The sequence below is a fragment of the Lytechinus variegatus genome, chromosome 7 (assembly GCF_018143015.1).
Source record: "Lytechinus variegatus isolate NC3 chromosome 7, Lvar_3.0, whole genome shotgun sequence".
NCBI classification, from domain to species: Eukaryota; Metazoa; Echinodermata; class Echinoidea; order Temnopleuroida; family Toxopneustidae; genus Lytechinus; species Lytechinus variegatus.
In genome coordinates this window covers 15,747,602-15,764,937 of record NC_054746.1, presented here as the reverse complement: position 1 = coordinate 15,764,937, position 17,336 = coordinate 15,747,602, and the positions used below count along the sequence as shown (strand labels likewise).

At 35.8% G+C, this 17,336-nt stretch overlaps 1 protein-coding gene across 1 annotated transcript in view; it reads right to left on the bottom strand.

Moving 5' to 3' along the window:
• LOC121418547 (transmembrane protein 26-like) overlaps positions 1–15,309 on the bottom strand; it is a 32,107-nt gene extending 16,798 nt beyond the window's left edge. Inside the window, exon 1 of the mRNA XM_041612469.1 lies at positions 14,607–15,309. Within this exon, the coding sequence (XP_041468403.1) occupies positions 14,607–14,827 (221 nt within the window). The 5' untranslated portion in view covers positions 14,828–15,309. The remainder of the gene's footprint in view (positions 1–14,606) is intronic.
• Between the last annotated feature and the right edge of the window lie 2,027 nt (positions 15,310–17,336).

The window sequence follows — 17,336 nt, the reverse complement described above, 5'->3', positions numbered from 1 at the left end:
GAAACTTTTCGATTTCTGTGTCTTCTTTTATTTCAAAGCATGAATTTAATTACTGTAAACTTGATTTAAATCTATACGTCTGATAAGCCCATAGTACTTTATAAAGAAGCATTTAAGTATTGCTGTATGCATGCATTGTAGCAGATATCAATCTCTTGTCCTCTTGAGGATTTGACAGCTTTCAAACTTAAGAACGGGAAAATTAAAATTCATAATTATCAAAGGGTGAGGTCTAATGTTATCTCGATAATTAATCGAATATTTGTGACTCCATCATTCTTTACTTGTTTCATTGTTTCAATTTCTTACTATTAATTGTGTGAAGTTAGACCCCCAAAAAACATAAAACGATAAATTTCAGATATTTTATTTTGGGCGGGGGCAGCGGAAATCACATATGGAACATGCCGGTCATTATGCTCAGAAGAGAGGCCTACAGTCCGTCTTCCAACATGAGACATTATAAGGCGTTGTTGAACTTAACCAAAAATCTCGTTATTGTGTATTTGATTTTTTTTCTTCGGAAAATGCATTTCTTTCAACAACTTCTTCGGTTGGAAATGAAGAAAAACGAAATATTGTTTTATCTGTCAGTATTTTACTAATTTATCCTCTTAAAAAGAGGTTTGCTGATGACCAGTGCTAATCGTACAGAAGCAATCACATGATGTTGTAATATAGGCCTGTTGACGTCGCGTAAGACGCAAATTGCCTCCCTCCTTTTGTTATCAATATTTTGTTTTCTCTCGTGACTTTATGTCGAAGGTGACTCGGGTGATACCACATCTGTGATCAGAAAACTTCTTAAACAGATGATGGGAACAGATGACGGCCTCGCTTCATCAGCATCATGACAGAGAAAGATATTTCAATAATATCTAAGAAAACTGGCTTCCTTCGACTTGTTCTAAATCACATTTCTTTTTTTTTCTTCAATTTCGAAGAATGTAAACTCCTACAATATACCTTTAATATATGCGTTGATTGTTATTATTGCTTTGTTATGCCATAAAACTTCATTTATATATAAATCAAACGAAGCTGGATTTTTTTAGAAAACGCACTGGTGATTGCTCTTGAATTTCTCTCAAAGTAAACTTATGATCGTTTGTTTTTAAGTCACCTACAATCTTGCCAACAATGGGTTGATTTGGACAAGCTGCCGCAAGCAAGAGCAGATGTCTTAGAAGTTGTCAATTAACTTTAAATGATTGATACTTCGATCACATGATGATACAGTTGGCCATCATTTAGAGTGAATCTAAAATGGGGAATGAATTAAAACGAAGAGGAAATCATCTGTTTCCGTCATGCTTGGCTTAATACACTGGGGTGAGTTTTCACAGGAAGCTGTGACTGATTCGATTGTTTCCTTCACAACAAGCTCATCTTTACTTCACTCGAAAGAAGGGTTCCTAATCGAAATGACATTGGTGGGCTGGCTAAGGGCGCCTTTAAGTCAGCCTTATGTCTTGTGCTCATTCTCAATATCCTTTTATCAATAATATGATGGGTAATGTTTATATTAATTCCTTTATATGCCTACAATTATGGACTAGCACTTTTCTCTATATGTATATAGAGTTTTCGGAGTGACCGAGCCACACACTCTAAGATTTTGTAACTTTAACCCAAAAGTTGGTAACAAGACAACCGGCCTATATTAATTGTTGGTTAAAAATCACAATTCATTACTTTTCCATACAATTTAGATTTGACCAACAGTCGATCTGCCCATATTTGAACCAAATTATAGCTTGGTTTGAAAAAAAAAATCTTAAAGTGTAGACAAAATTATTTTGATTTTTATTGCAATTTAGTCCATGTTCTGTCTCATAAATTTCATTTAATTTCACTTTATTTCTCCAAATTCAAAGGTAAAACAAACATTGTCATCCAAACACCAACAAGACACATTTTCACGTAAGATATAGCAAAATGTATTTGTGTATAAAGAATTTAAATTTCAAGAGTTGCTCTATTTTCAATAACTTTCCACAGCACAGCCACCCTTAATTCCCGCCCTCGTATCTACAAACGCAAGGCATATTAGAAACAGGCGACATATACTATGAGCAATCTTCGTATGAAGGGGATATAACAATTACAACCTCATGGAGATAGTCTACAACTTAAATGTATTGCAAAATGATGATGTTGAGTTGATACATGTTTCACCACACCCTTTATCGATGCCATTCCGGAATCGAGCACTTCTTGTTCGTTTATGGCTCACTCGTCGCCTCGCATCTTCCCTTTCCCGCCGTCGCATGACATCAGAAAAGTAAAGAAAATTGACTGGAGCATGCAGACGACATCGTCACCCATGCAGACTCAGCGCGAGTGAATCACAGTGCAAACAAACCCCCACTCCCTTTCCCTTCCCGCCCCATGGATTCGGGTGCCAAAAGAGTGTCAAAGGAGCCCATCCATGGTCTTAACATCATCATAATCATTTAGTCGTAACTCTGAGCTGGAATTCCTGCGGGAATTCCTTGAAGAATGGATGCTCCTGTCGGGAGTACAGTATAGTCCCGGAAGGAATGTGAGCATCAGCAGTAATGGTATGTTGTGTACTATCTACATCTCCAAATTCTGGGGAGCGTTTCATGAAAGGACTTGTCGGACGTTTTATCCGACAAGTCCCATTTTATCCGACAGTTACCATAGGAACAGTGCCTTTCAGCCAATCAAAATCATGGAAAGATGTCAGATCTGACAACTTGTCGGATGAAAATATTGATGAAACGCTCCCCTTATCTGTTACTGCTCTTTGAGTGATCTAGGCCCCGTTGCATAAAAGTAACTCTTCCGTGCAATTGTAACTTGCACGGGATCCTTGATTTTGATTGGCTGCTAATTAGTATTACCATGGTAGTCAACACTGCATGGCAAAGTTACCATAATAGAAACTTTTGTGCAACTAGGCCCTGTTCCCTGTAAGAATCCATCTTCAAACAGAACATGCCTATATGCCTGATGGTTATGCAAATATACAGTGCGTATCAAAAAAAAGTTTACACTTAGAAAAAATGCTGTAAAATCATACATTTGTCATATTCTGAAGATTTTTCCACATTTTATCATTGGTACAGATCCATTTAAGCAAATGACGATATACTTGTCAAAAAATATTTCCGCTTGAGTGAGCACCACCTACTTTTGAAAAGTTATTGAAAAATGATTTGCGCAGAACTTTGAAATAGTTATGCGAATAAAAGTAGACCATAATCATGGAGAACACATGGAATTTAGTTGTAAAATTGATTTGAAGATATCTTTTACCCTTTTAAACTTGTTTCCTTACCCGAAACACTTCGAAGAGTGCATTGAGCCCCATCCCACTCCCCCCACACACCGAGGCCATCGTGACGATATTTGCTTTACACTGAGCTGTCATTTACATGAAATTGCTTAGGCTTGATTTTCATTTTGTTAATCATTGCCAAGCTTGGGAAAAGTGTGGAGAAACAAGTATTAAATGAAAAATGAAATGTAAACCCACTTTAAATGATAAAGACTTAGTGAAAAATGCTGGAGATGTCTGATATAAACTTTTGTTCAGAATCAGTTATGTCCTCAGATCCAGCTGGCACAAAAAGGGTGAAGGCTGTGCTTACTAAGTGTTGAAATTTCAATTTGGGTGGCAAAATTGCTACAAAATGCTTGAATGTATCTGTTTAATTTCAGTTGACTAAAATTGCAAGGGAAATGTATGAGAAACCTTGTGCAGGGTAAGTTTGATTTCGCCCTTTCCCCTTGACACAGCGTGAAAACGGACATTTCTGCGCAAACAGATTTCTGCGAGCTTTACGAACAGTGCTCACTCAAGTGTAACATTCTGTCAAAACTTTTACTTTCATTGGATAGATGAGACCCAAACCCAAGAGTGTATGTGAAAAAATTACCCACATGTTGTATATTTTTTAATTCCCAGGGTTTTTTCAAAGTGTAAACTTTTTTTTGATACGCACTGTAGAAGAAAGGTACACTGTACGTATACCAGGGTGTTACGACCAACACAAGTCACTCTGATGGGCCACACACTGAGGTGTTAGAATTATACCCTAAAGATTGAATATTAACACCAAAAGTGTTTGAATTTTGAATTAAATTGAATAACTTTATTGTCCATAAAGGAATCTTTTCACTTTTTACGCACATACAGATACAATGTACAATGTGCTTTTATCATAAATGATTGTCTGTTTTGTTTTGCTTGTAATCTTATCCTTTAAGTACCATTATCCTCTATATACTGCGGTTATAATGTGACTGGAAAACCTATCAAAACACATGATTTTAAAACGTTTTAAAGACACTTGTTGTTCTTTAATCTTTGTTGTTTTTCAGCAACACTGATTATATCGCAAACTTTTGCCTCCGTTAAATTCCCCTCCCTTTCACTCAGTATACACCCGAACACCCGGGGTGCGGAATTATGTTTCTGAATATAACATAATATTGGAACTACTCGCTAATCCTTTTCGTTATTATTCGGAAATAGACTAATTACACAAGATTAAATTGGTAATTAAAGCCTTTCTGGGTCTCTTATCCCATGAAACTTGATACACACTATCAAGTTTATGTCCAGTAAGTGAAAAATATATTGAGGAGAATAAAGCATACGCATTTTATATGACGTCGACTGCTCAATTATATTTGCTTCATTTCTCAATTTCAATCATTTTCCAGATACGTAATACGTATGGCTAATGAGCCCTCACCCCCCCCCCCCCAATAAAATTATTTCATATAATACAATTAATACAAATATAGTTCCAATTATTCATTTTCTTCTTTCAACTGTCACTTCTTGCAGTTTTACTTCATATTTTGTAGATCATTCGTACTTTTCACTCGTTTTCTCTCTTGTTTGTCTGTATGATTTCTCAACCTTATTAACTGATGACAAAACTTTCTGTATTTAAAGTTCATCATCATTCCCGGCATGATCATTTCCTTTTAGTCGAAAAATGTGTTTAGAGATGATTTATTTACAATAACATTCATTCTATAGTACATGGGAACTCTTGCTCCGACCCTCAACTTTTCGTGTTTATAAATATGAAAAGGATGTATTGTAGAAGATAGAGAAAAATAATGTTTTGTGGGAATGATAAACAATGACTACCGGGAGTTAAATAATGAAATAACAGATACAGGGTTAACAAAATTAAACTACATTTCTACTTCCAAATGACACATCAAGTTTACATCTTCGTGTTTTCTAGATAATTCACTATTTGGGTTAGAACTTGATAATATTTAATGTAAATCCTTTGATATACATGATTTAGGAGGTATAATGTCTATGTAATCGTTCAATTTACGACAGATCATGGATCCTACTAGTAGGATCCATGGATAGATATAATATGCACGCCCATACTGTAGGGGAGGCAATATTTAAAACAAGACGCGTGAATAGTCCTTTGATCGTTTTTTAATTGAGAGTTCAGGGCACTAATTCATGATGCGTGACAGCACTGCCAACGAGTTGCCATTCTTTCTGACAACTACCATACTGTCAGAGGCCGTTGCCTGTCAGTTAATCAAAACCTGATATTTCACTGAAATTGTCAGAAATGACAATTTAGTCTTTGTCAATGCTGACATCTCTATATCATCTCCCCCCCCCCCCGAATTCGAACTTGTGACTTGTCTATTAAACACACAAGTTCATGGTGTGATTGTTTTCTCAATTTTTAGCAAAGTGTGCCACAAGTACGTAAGTGATCATAGGTGACAGAATGACATTATGACAAGGATGCCTATATCTTTGATAATTGAATTTTGTTTCGTGTCATTGCGTATCTTTTTATAACTGCACATTAACAGCAAATCTGTTATGACTTGTGAATTATATCAGCATATCGGGCATTTATGCGTTTGTTTGTTTTGTAATTTGCGGTTTGTTCTGATTAATTGAGATTAGAAATTTCTGAAACTTCGAAAGCTATTAATTATCATATTTTCCTTCTGCAATGATATACCAAAAATGGATGCAAGTTTAGGTTTAACAAGAGGAAAGATAAACTTGGATAGGCTTAATGGTCACCTTGGCAACCGAGAAAACATCAAGCCCGAGGAACTTTTTAAAGATGAGCGTCATTAGTTCATATAAGAACATCTCATTATCACGATTATGAAATGATCTTTTTGTCTTCGGGGAGAAAAAAGTCAAAATTGCGACTAAAGAAGCCAAAGAGATAATCCCATCTAATCACAAAATATCTCCAAATAACATCTGTTTAATCAATGAAGAGGATGTCAACATTATGTTGTTTCAAGGGCTCCAAAGGAAATAACATTAATATATGCAGAACGTAATCTGATGTAATCAATGGAAGCCTTTGCAACTTAATTGGAATAAATCACCCCACCCCTCTTAAGAAGACGTTCATGTTTTTCACACAGGATAACCTATCACTTTCGATTGAGGGGAAGATAAGGCATTTACCCTCTCGAATTATCGACAAATAAGGATATAGCTGAATTTGGGGCCGCCTTTAAAAAAGAAGCCTCAACGACCCAGACACTGGATAGGAAGCAAAGGAAGGGTGGTCCAGGTCTTAACGGTGAACCTTGAAAGATCCAGGACCTTAAACATCCCCTAATTCATCGAACCCAACCCGGGGACTAGACGAATGAAGTTACAGGTATTAAGGATTACTTCCAAGAAACGCAGTAGTACATATCGGCCTCTCGTCCCAACTTAGTAGTCTCAAATCATTTCAGAAGACAGCGTCCCTAATATTGATCAGCACAAAGCTCTCATTGACGAGACAGTTATAAAAAATACACACATTTCATCAAAGCAATTATACCTTTAGATATGTTAAATATATCGAGAACATTTAACGGGAAAATGAGGTTTTTATCCTTTATATTTTCCCTCGAGGCTCGGACATCAATTTTGCTCCTTTACTTTTCAACATAACAATTATTCAGTGATTGCCTTAATATAATATCCAAGGTAAGTTGGGTTCACTTATTATAACCTCATGCTAGGCAATATCCCATCTTGAGGAGTATATCAAGTTTAGACCTATTCCTCAGGCATCCCAATTTGATCGGTTCATTCACATGAGAGAAAAGTGCAAAGGAAACTTCATTTATCCTATAGTGTTCAACACAGTTGTCTTATAAGGGAGTACCAGTGGCCAGTGAACTTGTACCTTCCTAGAGCCCTTTAATAATGTGTTGCCTAGGGTGGCATCACATCACAAGGGTCCATACTTACAGGTTAGGGGGTGGGGATGGCGTTGAAAGGGTTGCTATATATGTCGAAGGGGGGTGCCTACCTACTCCCCCCCTGCATGCCCGTCTTAAAATACTTGCGTGCATTTTCTATACTGTATGTTACTTCTCACCCCTCCCTCCAATAATGGGGGGGGGTAACCCTTGTCCACCCCTTATTCGTCCCCGTAACTACCCCATCGGCGGAGAAGATGCATGACCCCTTACAATCCAATCTCTTGTCACCTGATAACACAACATCAAGATCAAAGGAGGGCAAAGCCCGGTAACATCTTTAAGAAACCATTACTTAATAAACACATATTACCTCGTGGGGGTCTATGGGGACGTAAATGGAAAGGGTATCGACCATGAATACTTAACAAGTAATGAACGTCAAACTCTCTAATGAAGAGGGCCCCTCTCACCCCGCTCTCTCCCCCATCTTTCTGTCTGCACATTTAGGTAAATACGACAAAAATGGAAGACAAATAAACAAAGCACTGTTATCTTCATTAGTAATATTATTTTATTAAAAAAAGGAAAGTGTAGTGGTAGAAGTAGAAGTAATAAAAGAAGTAGTAGTAGTAGTAGTTGTAGTAGTAGTAGTAGTAGTAGTAGTAGTAGTAGTAGTAGTAGTAGTAGTAGTAGTAGTAGTAGTAGTAGTAGTAGTAATAGTATAGCAGTAGTGATAGTCAAAAGAAATATTATTTTTATTATTACTATTAGCATTATCATGACTCTATCATCGCAGCAAGTTTACACTAACACTCTAGCAAGTTAATTACCCCTAAATATAGATGACACAATCATGAGGGACTTAGATCAGTGTTAATGAAGGAATTAGTACCCACGCGTCTGTTTCAAATGTCAGCTGGTCGTAAAACAAGTATTTCAAAGTCTTCTTTCTTAATCATCAGTAGAAAATTAATGTTTGTATTACTAATTAATTCTCGAAGATATTTTAATACAAAAGTGACTTTTTATTGGGATAAATTTTCCAATTTCAAATTTACGAATTTGGCATGAAACTTGCCATTTGCTATATGACGAGGTGAAGATCATGACTTTGTGAGCCATTTGAATTAAATATTCCATAATTGACATAAAAACTAAACTCCGAAAATGAAAACACAGCACAGGCAACACATAGCATTTTCGCTTGAACATAAAAAAGTATTTCTTAATTAACTAGTAAATTTCCTATGTGTCTCATCTTGCATGAAACATGAAGACATTATTATGGCAATATCCGTGCCCCCCCCTTTTTTTTTATATATTAGTTCCATTAGAATGACTCCCTTCTAGATAGAAACGTAATATTTATCGCCTACCTATCTCATGTATGATTAATCATTCTTGACTGTTTTGAACCCCGAAAATGGGTGGGTCCATACCGGTTGTCCCGTTACATGCTAAACGTTACATTCTATTTAACATCTAGTGGATAGGTTAGATTTTTATCATTTTCTTCCCGCCTCTCCCCCGACACCTTGATCCCCAAATCTCTTTAAATTCCCACTCCTGAGTTCCGCCTGTGAACCAGAGATATCTCTCTCATCTAACATTACTCTATCGAGGGATGTGAGGAGTAACATTTTATTTAAAACATCACTTAACACTTAACACATGAATATTATGCGCTGTTACTATCCAATTAAGATATGAAAAGAGCGGGAAAATTCGATTGGAATATTACATTATGCAACACTATCACAACTGTTGACTGACTGAAACTATATAGGCAAGAAGAGCAGAATACGACGCTTAGGTAGATTTTTGAGACATTAGATATGGTTAATGTTTCATCATGCAGAAAATACAAATTGCTACTATCGCAAAGACACGATATCATTATCACGAAGTATCGAAATTTATCTTAATCATATTTTTACAGATATTTGTCCATATTTCCTGCCTACATATCGCATCGATATATCTGCTGTTTCTTGATTGTCAATCATGACTTTCTTCAAGAGCCTCACTCAAGAATTATCGTCAGATTCCCCCCATCGCATTCCATGCCCCCTCTCATTTAACCCCTTGAACATTATACAGCTTATTCCGATTTGAAATGCCCTACATTTTGGGATGGATCAGGACGATAGGGGTTAAGGCATCGCTCATAGCGGGGCATTATAATCCCATGGAGCATTATCTAAGTCTAGCATGCCATGGGAGATTTAAGACGAGACACCAGGCTTTAAAACTTGAATGTAAAATTATAGAAGTAGAAATACCATCAAGAACGTATACGTCAAAATGTCAGACGAAGCGACGGTCAAAATTGTCAATGGATCCATCAGAATATGATTTCTGGCTTAATTTGCAATGTCAATCCAAAATTAGCGAATTCTTGGATTCAATTTTGGATGGATCCTGTCAATTAATCAGATCGGTACTTGTCAATATGTGAAAATATTCTGTCATTTTAAGTACAACTTTGTCCTTCATGATTTTTGACCTACCAAGGCTTTTGGGGGAAAGGGATATAAAATCATATTGTTTGCAGTAGTGTGGCTAATCAAAGCAGAAAACGAAAATCAATAATCAGACAGTCTTGATTTAAATGCATGTTTTGCAGAAGGAATTTATACAGGTTGACAAATCAGAGAGATTTAATCATGTGATTGGGATGGAGCTTGGTCTTATCAAAGAAAGCTACAGCTTTATGCATGAGACGATTAAAAGTAAATGGAAAGAAAAAAAGAAAGTAGATTAATTATATATCATAATTGCATTATTCTAAAACAAAAATGCCTCTATTGTAAATTGAACTTATTGATAAAAATCAACTTTAAAAATGTTCATATAATTATATTGACTGAAAATTGTAAATAAGTTAATGCGTATTGTTATTTACGTATTAGACCAACATGCGCCTAAAATATGTCAATTCAATCTTGAATCTATTAGAAACTAATTGTAGAATGATTCAGTTTTTGTCTGTTTATTGACAGATACATTTCATGTTTTCAACTAGGTCTACATGCATTTTTTGTTGAGTTAGATAAACTGACAGTCCATTTGCTCGGCTCTATTAAAATTTTTGTTTACCTTTGTACGCGGGAAACGTGATTCATTGTGCTTTGAGTGTCTACAAACGGACACATTATGACAGTTAAGTTTCGCTGGATTACCGACTCTGACCCATCAACGGCGGCTGGGTGCACATGAACATGACAGTAGGATTAACATATGGCCCAACCCTGATAGGACAATAATCTGATGTCTTTGTGTTATGAGCGTATATTAAAACACTTAATAAATCTATAGTTGTCGTCTGAAGTGTAGTAGTAGTATTTATTTTCCGATCTAGAATACATTAAAAAGGACAAATACATACATATATAAGAGTGAGAGAAACAACAAAATTTAATCGGTTGGATAACCCATAGGTGAATTATTGTAATGTAGGGAATTACCGTAATTTTATTCATAGGCGCGAATTGTTTTGATTGTGACCAAAGTACTGCTATCAATATATCTTTTACATGTTTTAGGGGCCAATGATTAATTACTTTTGATACATCCAAATGTGTTTCATCACCTTAATTGCTTCCCAATTCCGTAATTAGTGAGACAAAATGTAATTAAACATTTAACAATGATTTAATTGGAATAATTAATTGCACTATATCATCAAGACATAATAATACATTTCACTTAATGAATGTTACAATGGATCTTAAGTCTGATAAATACCTCCATCGTTAATGATGTCCTCACTTTATTATATTTAATACCCAGATTCGAACTGCCAAAATCTGTGCCAACATTCGCTCTGATGTTGACATTTTGTTCCTCTAATTTGGTGTAAAATACGGCTCATTTTTTTCACTTATTATGTTAAAAGTTTAAACACTTAAGCATAACAACTTTTGTGATTGCAAAATATTTGCTTGTCATATTTTAGCCGTTCACAAAGTCGTTTGTAACTTCACTAAGAGCTTTGTAAAACTTGCCTATATGAAGGATCGTTAACATCTCTTTTCTTATTGACAAGTGGATGATACATTTCCTTCATGGAATCGGTACCCAGTTTCACTTTCGCACCCCCTTTCATCTGGATCTTGTCGGATGACATCTTTATCATCGTTGATCATTCGAATCGTTCACACCTCCACCTCTTGTGTGTCCCCTTAAAGTACAACAAAAGATGCTGGTGGTTTCTGTCAAGCCATTGTTCCATTGATTCATAGGTGATGATGAAGGAAATTAGTGTCAGGTTACCTCCTGACCAGATGCACAATATCACAGTTATAGAAGACTGTACTTTCCCTTATTTGCCCTTCCGTTACCCCACTACTGACTAATCTTCAGAATCATGAAATATATACCGTAGATAATAATCAGCATTTTAAGGCTTACTCCACAGAGCCCATATGTCTGGGATATGACCAGTTTTTCAGATGCCACTTGGTGCTTTACGACATATCCTATACGAATTCCCATCAAACTGTTGATTGTTTTTACTTTCTTATACACATGTCAAGAAAAGGGTGTCATTTTGCACCCTTCCAATGCAACATTGGACGCTCCATATGAGGTACAGCTTTACATCACAAGGACATTAAAATATAAGCACCATGCACAACGCAAGTTACATCTATAGGGTTTCTAACGGACAGTTTGGAGTGTTAAGGGGAACAAAAGGTCAGAAGGAAAGCCACAGTTGAACCGGAAATTTAAAGAATTCCCTTGGAATTCTCTGATTCATATTCGATTTGACCAAGGCCAACATAAACGACGACACGAGTTGATGTCTGGCCCCAATGACAACAGCATCTTGTTAATATTGTAACGTGAGTCTACATCTCAATTGTCAAATGTCTTCAGTTATCTCCTGTCTGTCACAATATTCATAACCATCCCTGAATTTCCAATAAATCAACGAAGAGCAAGAAAAAAGAATTGTTAATATCATATGCAATCAATGCCGTAAATATTTTGAGACAAAATGAGTTGATTTCACTTGAAATTAATCATTCCGGACTTAAGTCTTGTGTGGAAGAGTAGTTCTTACAGGACAGGAGCAAAGTTTGATTTAGCTTTAAAGAAATATTAAGAGGTGGATAATTTCATCCATTTCTGCACCATTACTACTGCATTTTTTATGAGTCTACACATCCACATTCGTCATAATTATACGCGTGACATATCGTTGCAACCCAAGGCCCTAATTTCATCACGCAAAATACTCGACACCTCTGCTTTTGTTCTATGATGAAACTCTTCTTCTTAATCTCGAAGACTTTAATCAGAATCTTGTGTTTTGCCTGTGAATCATCGGCGATGAACAATGACGAGATCTCGAGGTGTGTATCCCCGATCTATCACCAAGTGCGATGAAGCCGTCATAATGACATACACCAGGGGACGCCTTGCTGAAATGAAGGCATTTATAATCGGTGACAGGGATGTAGAACTTTCCCCTTCACCTACAGAGTCACCACCCTGGATAGTTCAGGCATGGACCATACTAGGTCAGTGGTTCAAGTTGGATTCAAAGTTCACTATGTTTGACAGACACATCACATACATCCACATTTTTAGGATCCTTTTAACCAACACCCAGGCTAAGGTTCAAAATGATCCTACCAAATGTTGGAATAAACAAAGTTGCATGCAAAATGATTTGGGATATTTTTAAACCAACAGTTAATGGGATCATAAGTACTTTGAACAAGTTTTTCTTTGGTTAAAATATGATTCAACCAACTGCTAAAACAAAATTGCATAAATTGAATTGATTTTTTTCTTTTAATAAAAATTTTGGTCGGTTCACATTTTACCCATCTCTGGACTTGATAAAACAATCTGAGAGTCCATTATTATATGGAAAGACTAAAACACTAATCAAAATGGTAGTAGTGTGTACTTGGAATTTCAGTCTATATTGATTTCTTAATCTTATCAAATATGTCCGAAACACTAAAACGTGACTTTGGGGGGGGGGCAAATCATAGTATTATGCAAACTCGTTGATTGAACATTTGCTCGTCTGTATTATAAGGTAGGTATACAATTTCGTTTGGATTATATTACAATTCATTACGTAAAATGTTAAAGTGGTTGTAAGGTTTTTTCTCCAGATTAGAAATCGATTCAGTTGTTTTTGTTATAAGAGCATCACATCCCCGATGTATGTTTTTTAAACGACATGGGAGCAAGGTTTTATGTGCGTAATCATCTCGATGATATCTGATTAATTATTTACTTCAAGAAAAGTTGTTTAAGAATCACAAGGCTTTTTAAGACAGTAAACTTCAACAATTTCTTATAGATTTATACACTGGTCCATTTCAATAATCAATAATCAACAACAACCGTTTCAACCAACCCAGTTAATGTTCAGAAAGCGTTGAAATCATATATTATCCTCCTTTTTCAAATTTTAGCAAACTTTGTGCAAAATGTAAAAAAAAATTGATGCTGAAATTTGATGAAGCACCGATTCCATAATTGGACATATTACAGAGACAGATGTACATGTATTGATATTTAACTTGATTTGAAACTAGAATAGTTCAGCATAATATGGTAAAGAGTATTATGTATTTCAAAAGTCCACAAGCTCTGATGTTTTTGATAATGAGGTGTGATATTACAGACTGTTCAGATTATGTAGCCTGTCTGTACATGGAATTATAGCAGTTTCAAAAAATTATTTTCAATTTCTATGCAGACAGTATTATGCAAAAGAGGTTGCACCTTTTAGTTTCATTATCAGTGAATCTCTTTAGGTTGTTATGGTTTGTAAATTTCTTTAATTCAGTCTCGCTAACATTTTCGGGGGAACAATATAGACCCAAACATGACATTAAAGAGGTTTAACATAATTATATGCATTATTTTCTATTCAATGCAATGTGATGTACAAGATGGGCATTGAAGGTTTAGCGAGGCATATATTTACAGTAATCTACCATTACAATCTGGTTTTTATATATAAAATGCATGTGAAGTGTGTGAAATATAATATACGTGTAAATACGAGTTCTGAAAATAGATCTAGTAAGTGGTGACAGTTATGGGGTAATGAACAAGATTCGATATTGATTGATGGACATGATGGAAATCAAAGGAACTGACTCAAAAGGGAAAATATAGTTTATAGGGAGAGGCAGGTTGCAATGAAGAAATCTAGCAAAGAGATATGAATTAGATACAGATGGTACGTGATAATATAAAGTTCATAAACATTTGCAAAATAGCAACAGAATAACTTTACAAACAATAGTCAGGCAGATAGTAATTTCACATGAATTAAACATGTAAAAAGATATCCATCACGTATTTCCCATCAATCATGTCAATACAAATATAATTGTAGAAATTCGAATATTCATTCTACATACCATTTCCATTCCGTTCCTCGTTTCATGCTCAGTGTGATGAAAGCTTCAAGCAACACAAGTAACTGAGCCAGCAACAATCCCCAATACCGCCAGTCGCCTGTTGCTGCAACCACTCGCCACACACACAACGCCGCGTGGGCGCTGAGCAGTAGGCGTACAGTTACCCCTTTCAAGATATGTCCGAGTCGCATCTTCATCATTGTCCAGCTATGAACACTCATCGAGAGTTTACATGGAGGGGAAGACAATAATCCCAACAAAATATCAGGCAGTGCTTCAAATTATCATCTCCTTGTCATAGAGGTATGTTGGCTGTCGTGCTGTTGCCTACAACATGTGTCGGTCTTCTCAGACGTGCGTCGATACTGCAGTCAGACTAAAATGAGATTTTACAAGAATCTCGTCACCTATCTGCTATTGCGGTAATCCAAGTTTAATGCCGTACGCAGTTAGTAATCCAGCACAGATAGCTATGCATAGGTCTACACGACTGTACTTCTTCAGGAGCAGACGACCAAAGCTCACTTCAGAAAGTGTCGCATGCATGTACTTTCACTTTTCACTTTCCAGCTGTTTCGGGAAGTGTGATTGCAGTAAAGTATCGTCGCGGTGAAGAGCAATCAGCCAATCACAGAACGCAGAATATCAACTCAGGGGATAAGTCTCCGCCCACACGAAGTTCGCTTTCCGTGTCGCAATGGAGAGTCGTGTAACGATAGAAATCACATACGGAGTCGTGTTTGTGCCAACTCGCAGTGTAAAAATTGACAACTGTTTTAGTGAACTGGCAAAGTTGAGGTGTCTTCACTCTATATAGAAAAAAAAACAGATCTTTTCCAAGGCACATACTGACGTTACTCATTTTCCGTGCGTTGGGTTCACTGTGAAGTTCATTAGAACGACCGTTGGAATGTACTTTCTTTGGACTGTTTATATACAAACCTTGATTTTATTTCTATCGTTAAAAAAATACTTCGGATTATTGTTTGTGTAGTTGAGCACACATAGCAGTATACGTCTCTTCTCTTATATTAATTTATCGAGAATTAGAGATATTTCAATATATTTAATGAGTACTCAAAACACAGATAGTTGACACCTGAAAATTTATATAATTAAAAAAAAATCTTTGGTCAACTTGATAATAAAAGATGAAATAATTTCATCATATTATAGTTCATGAATATTTTTAACAAGTAAATATCTTAAAATAGAGGGAAGTGAAGAACGATTATAGATTTCAATGATGAGTGAAGCTATTGCTTTACTCTCAAGGATTGTAAATTAATAATAAAAATGATAATAACAATAATGATAATAATAAACATGTCTTGTATACATGGTATAGTGCATATAACATTATGATTATAACGCCTCTATGCGCTTCTCAGTGACTTGGATATTATTACCCGGCTTTAGCTTGGCTGTGATTACTTACAACGCACACACATTTCAGGGAATATATTCTTGCCATGTTCCCATATATATCTCACCTGGGTTGAGTGCAGCACAATGTGAATAAATTTCTTACACTTTTTAAAAGTGTATATATCTGTTTCCCTTTTCTGTTTCATAAGCACAGACATGTACAAAATATTGCATGGGAAAGCGTAATTCAATACAGCCAAAATACTTTGACATTTTTGTGTCTGTTGTCTTTAAATTGATGTGGAACTTTTACTGTGTCCCCCTTCAGTTTAGCCTCATTGACAGTTTCCGATGTAGATACATTAATCGCAAAGGCACCAATCACTCCAAAGTCTGCTCAAATAACGTGGTGGTATATGCTTTTACAACCAAACCTCAATCTTTTTATACAACATGATTTCTGAATTATAAAACCTTCCCGCAAAGCCACCTGCTTTTTAACATCTCCTCGCCTAGATAATGTGAACATAAACACGTGGGAAGACGTCTTTAGACAACTTCTAGTGGGTGTGCTAAAACGAGTCGAAGTTTTAAAGTGAATAACCTTGATAAGATGTAATTGGTAATGATCTTGATTACATGGAAGGAGATTTCATGTAGGCTTAAACAGTTGATCAAGCTCACCTTTTTATTTAAGTGGTCTGGAAATAAGACGGGAAGTTATAACGTGCTTATAAGTACTCGAAGTTTAAGTCAGCTTGTTTTCTGAAGTGTTGTTCAAATCTATTGAAAACTCAAATAAAATCAGTCATGTCATGTTTCATGTTTAGAAGAGCAATGGTTGGCTTAATATATACGCAGAATAATGTTCTTTATATTTTCACAATTCATCTTTATTGTGTTTTTATCCATTTCATTGATTTTAGATTAATAAGCTGTTTATATTCGTGGAATATTTGAACAAAAATTGATTTTAATTTGTTCTTTGTTCTTTTCTCACCGTGTCTTGTTGGAGTGTAATTTCATGTTGTTTTACACTATAATTACAAAGATGATTGCAAGATCTATCAACAAGCCAAATACCGGCATCTCATCTATCAACTATGAAGTCTGGAGAGATCGTTATTCAATCTTCTTCCTTCCCCTTCATCTTCTTTAAACCTATTATGAAATTCATCTTACATCAACATCCCTATACCCCCGTCCAGACCTTAGAGTATACCTGGTCGTTTACTCCCTCGGGCAAAGCGGGCCTCGGGTTACCCTTATAAAAGGCTATGGTTATTAACTACACAATACCACCAGACAATACTATCAAATGAAAACAAGTGGATAAATTTAGTATTACATGGATCACTTCAA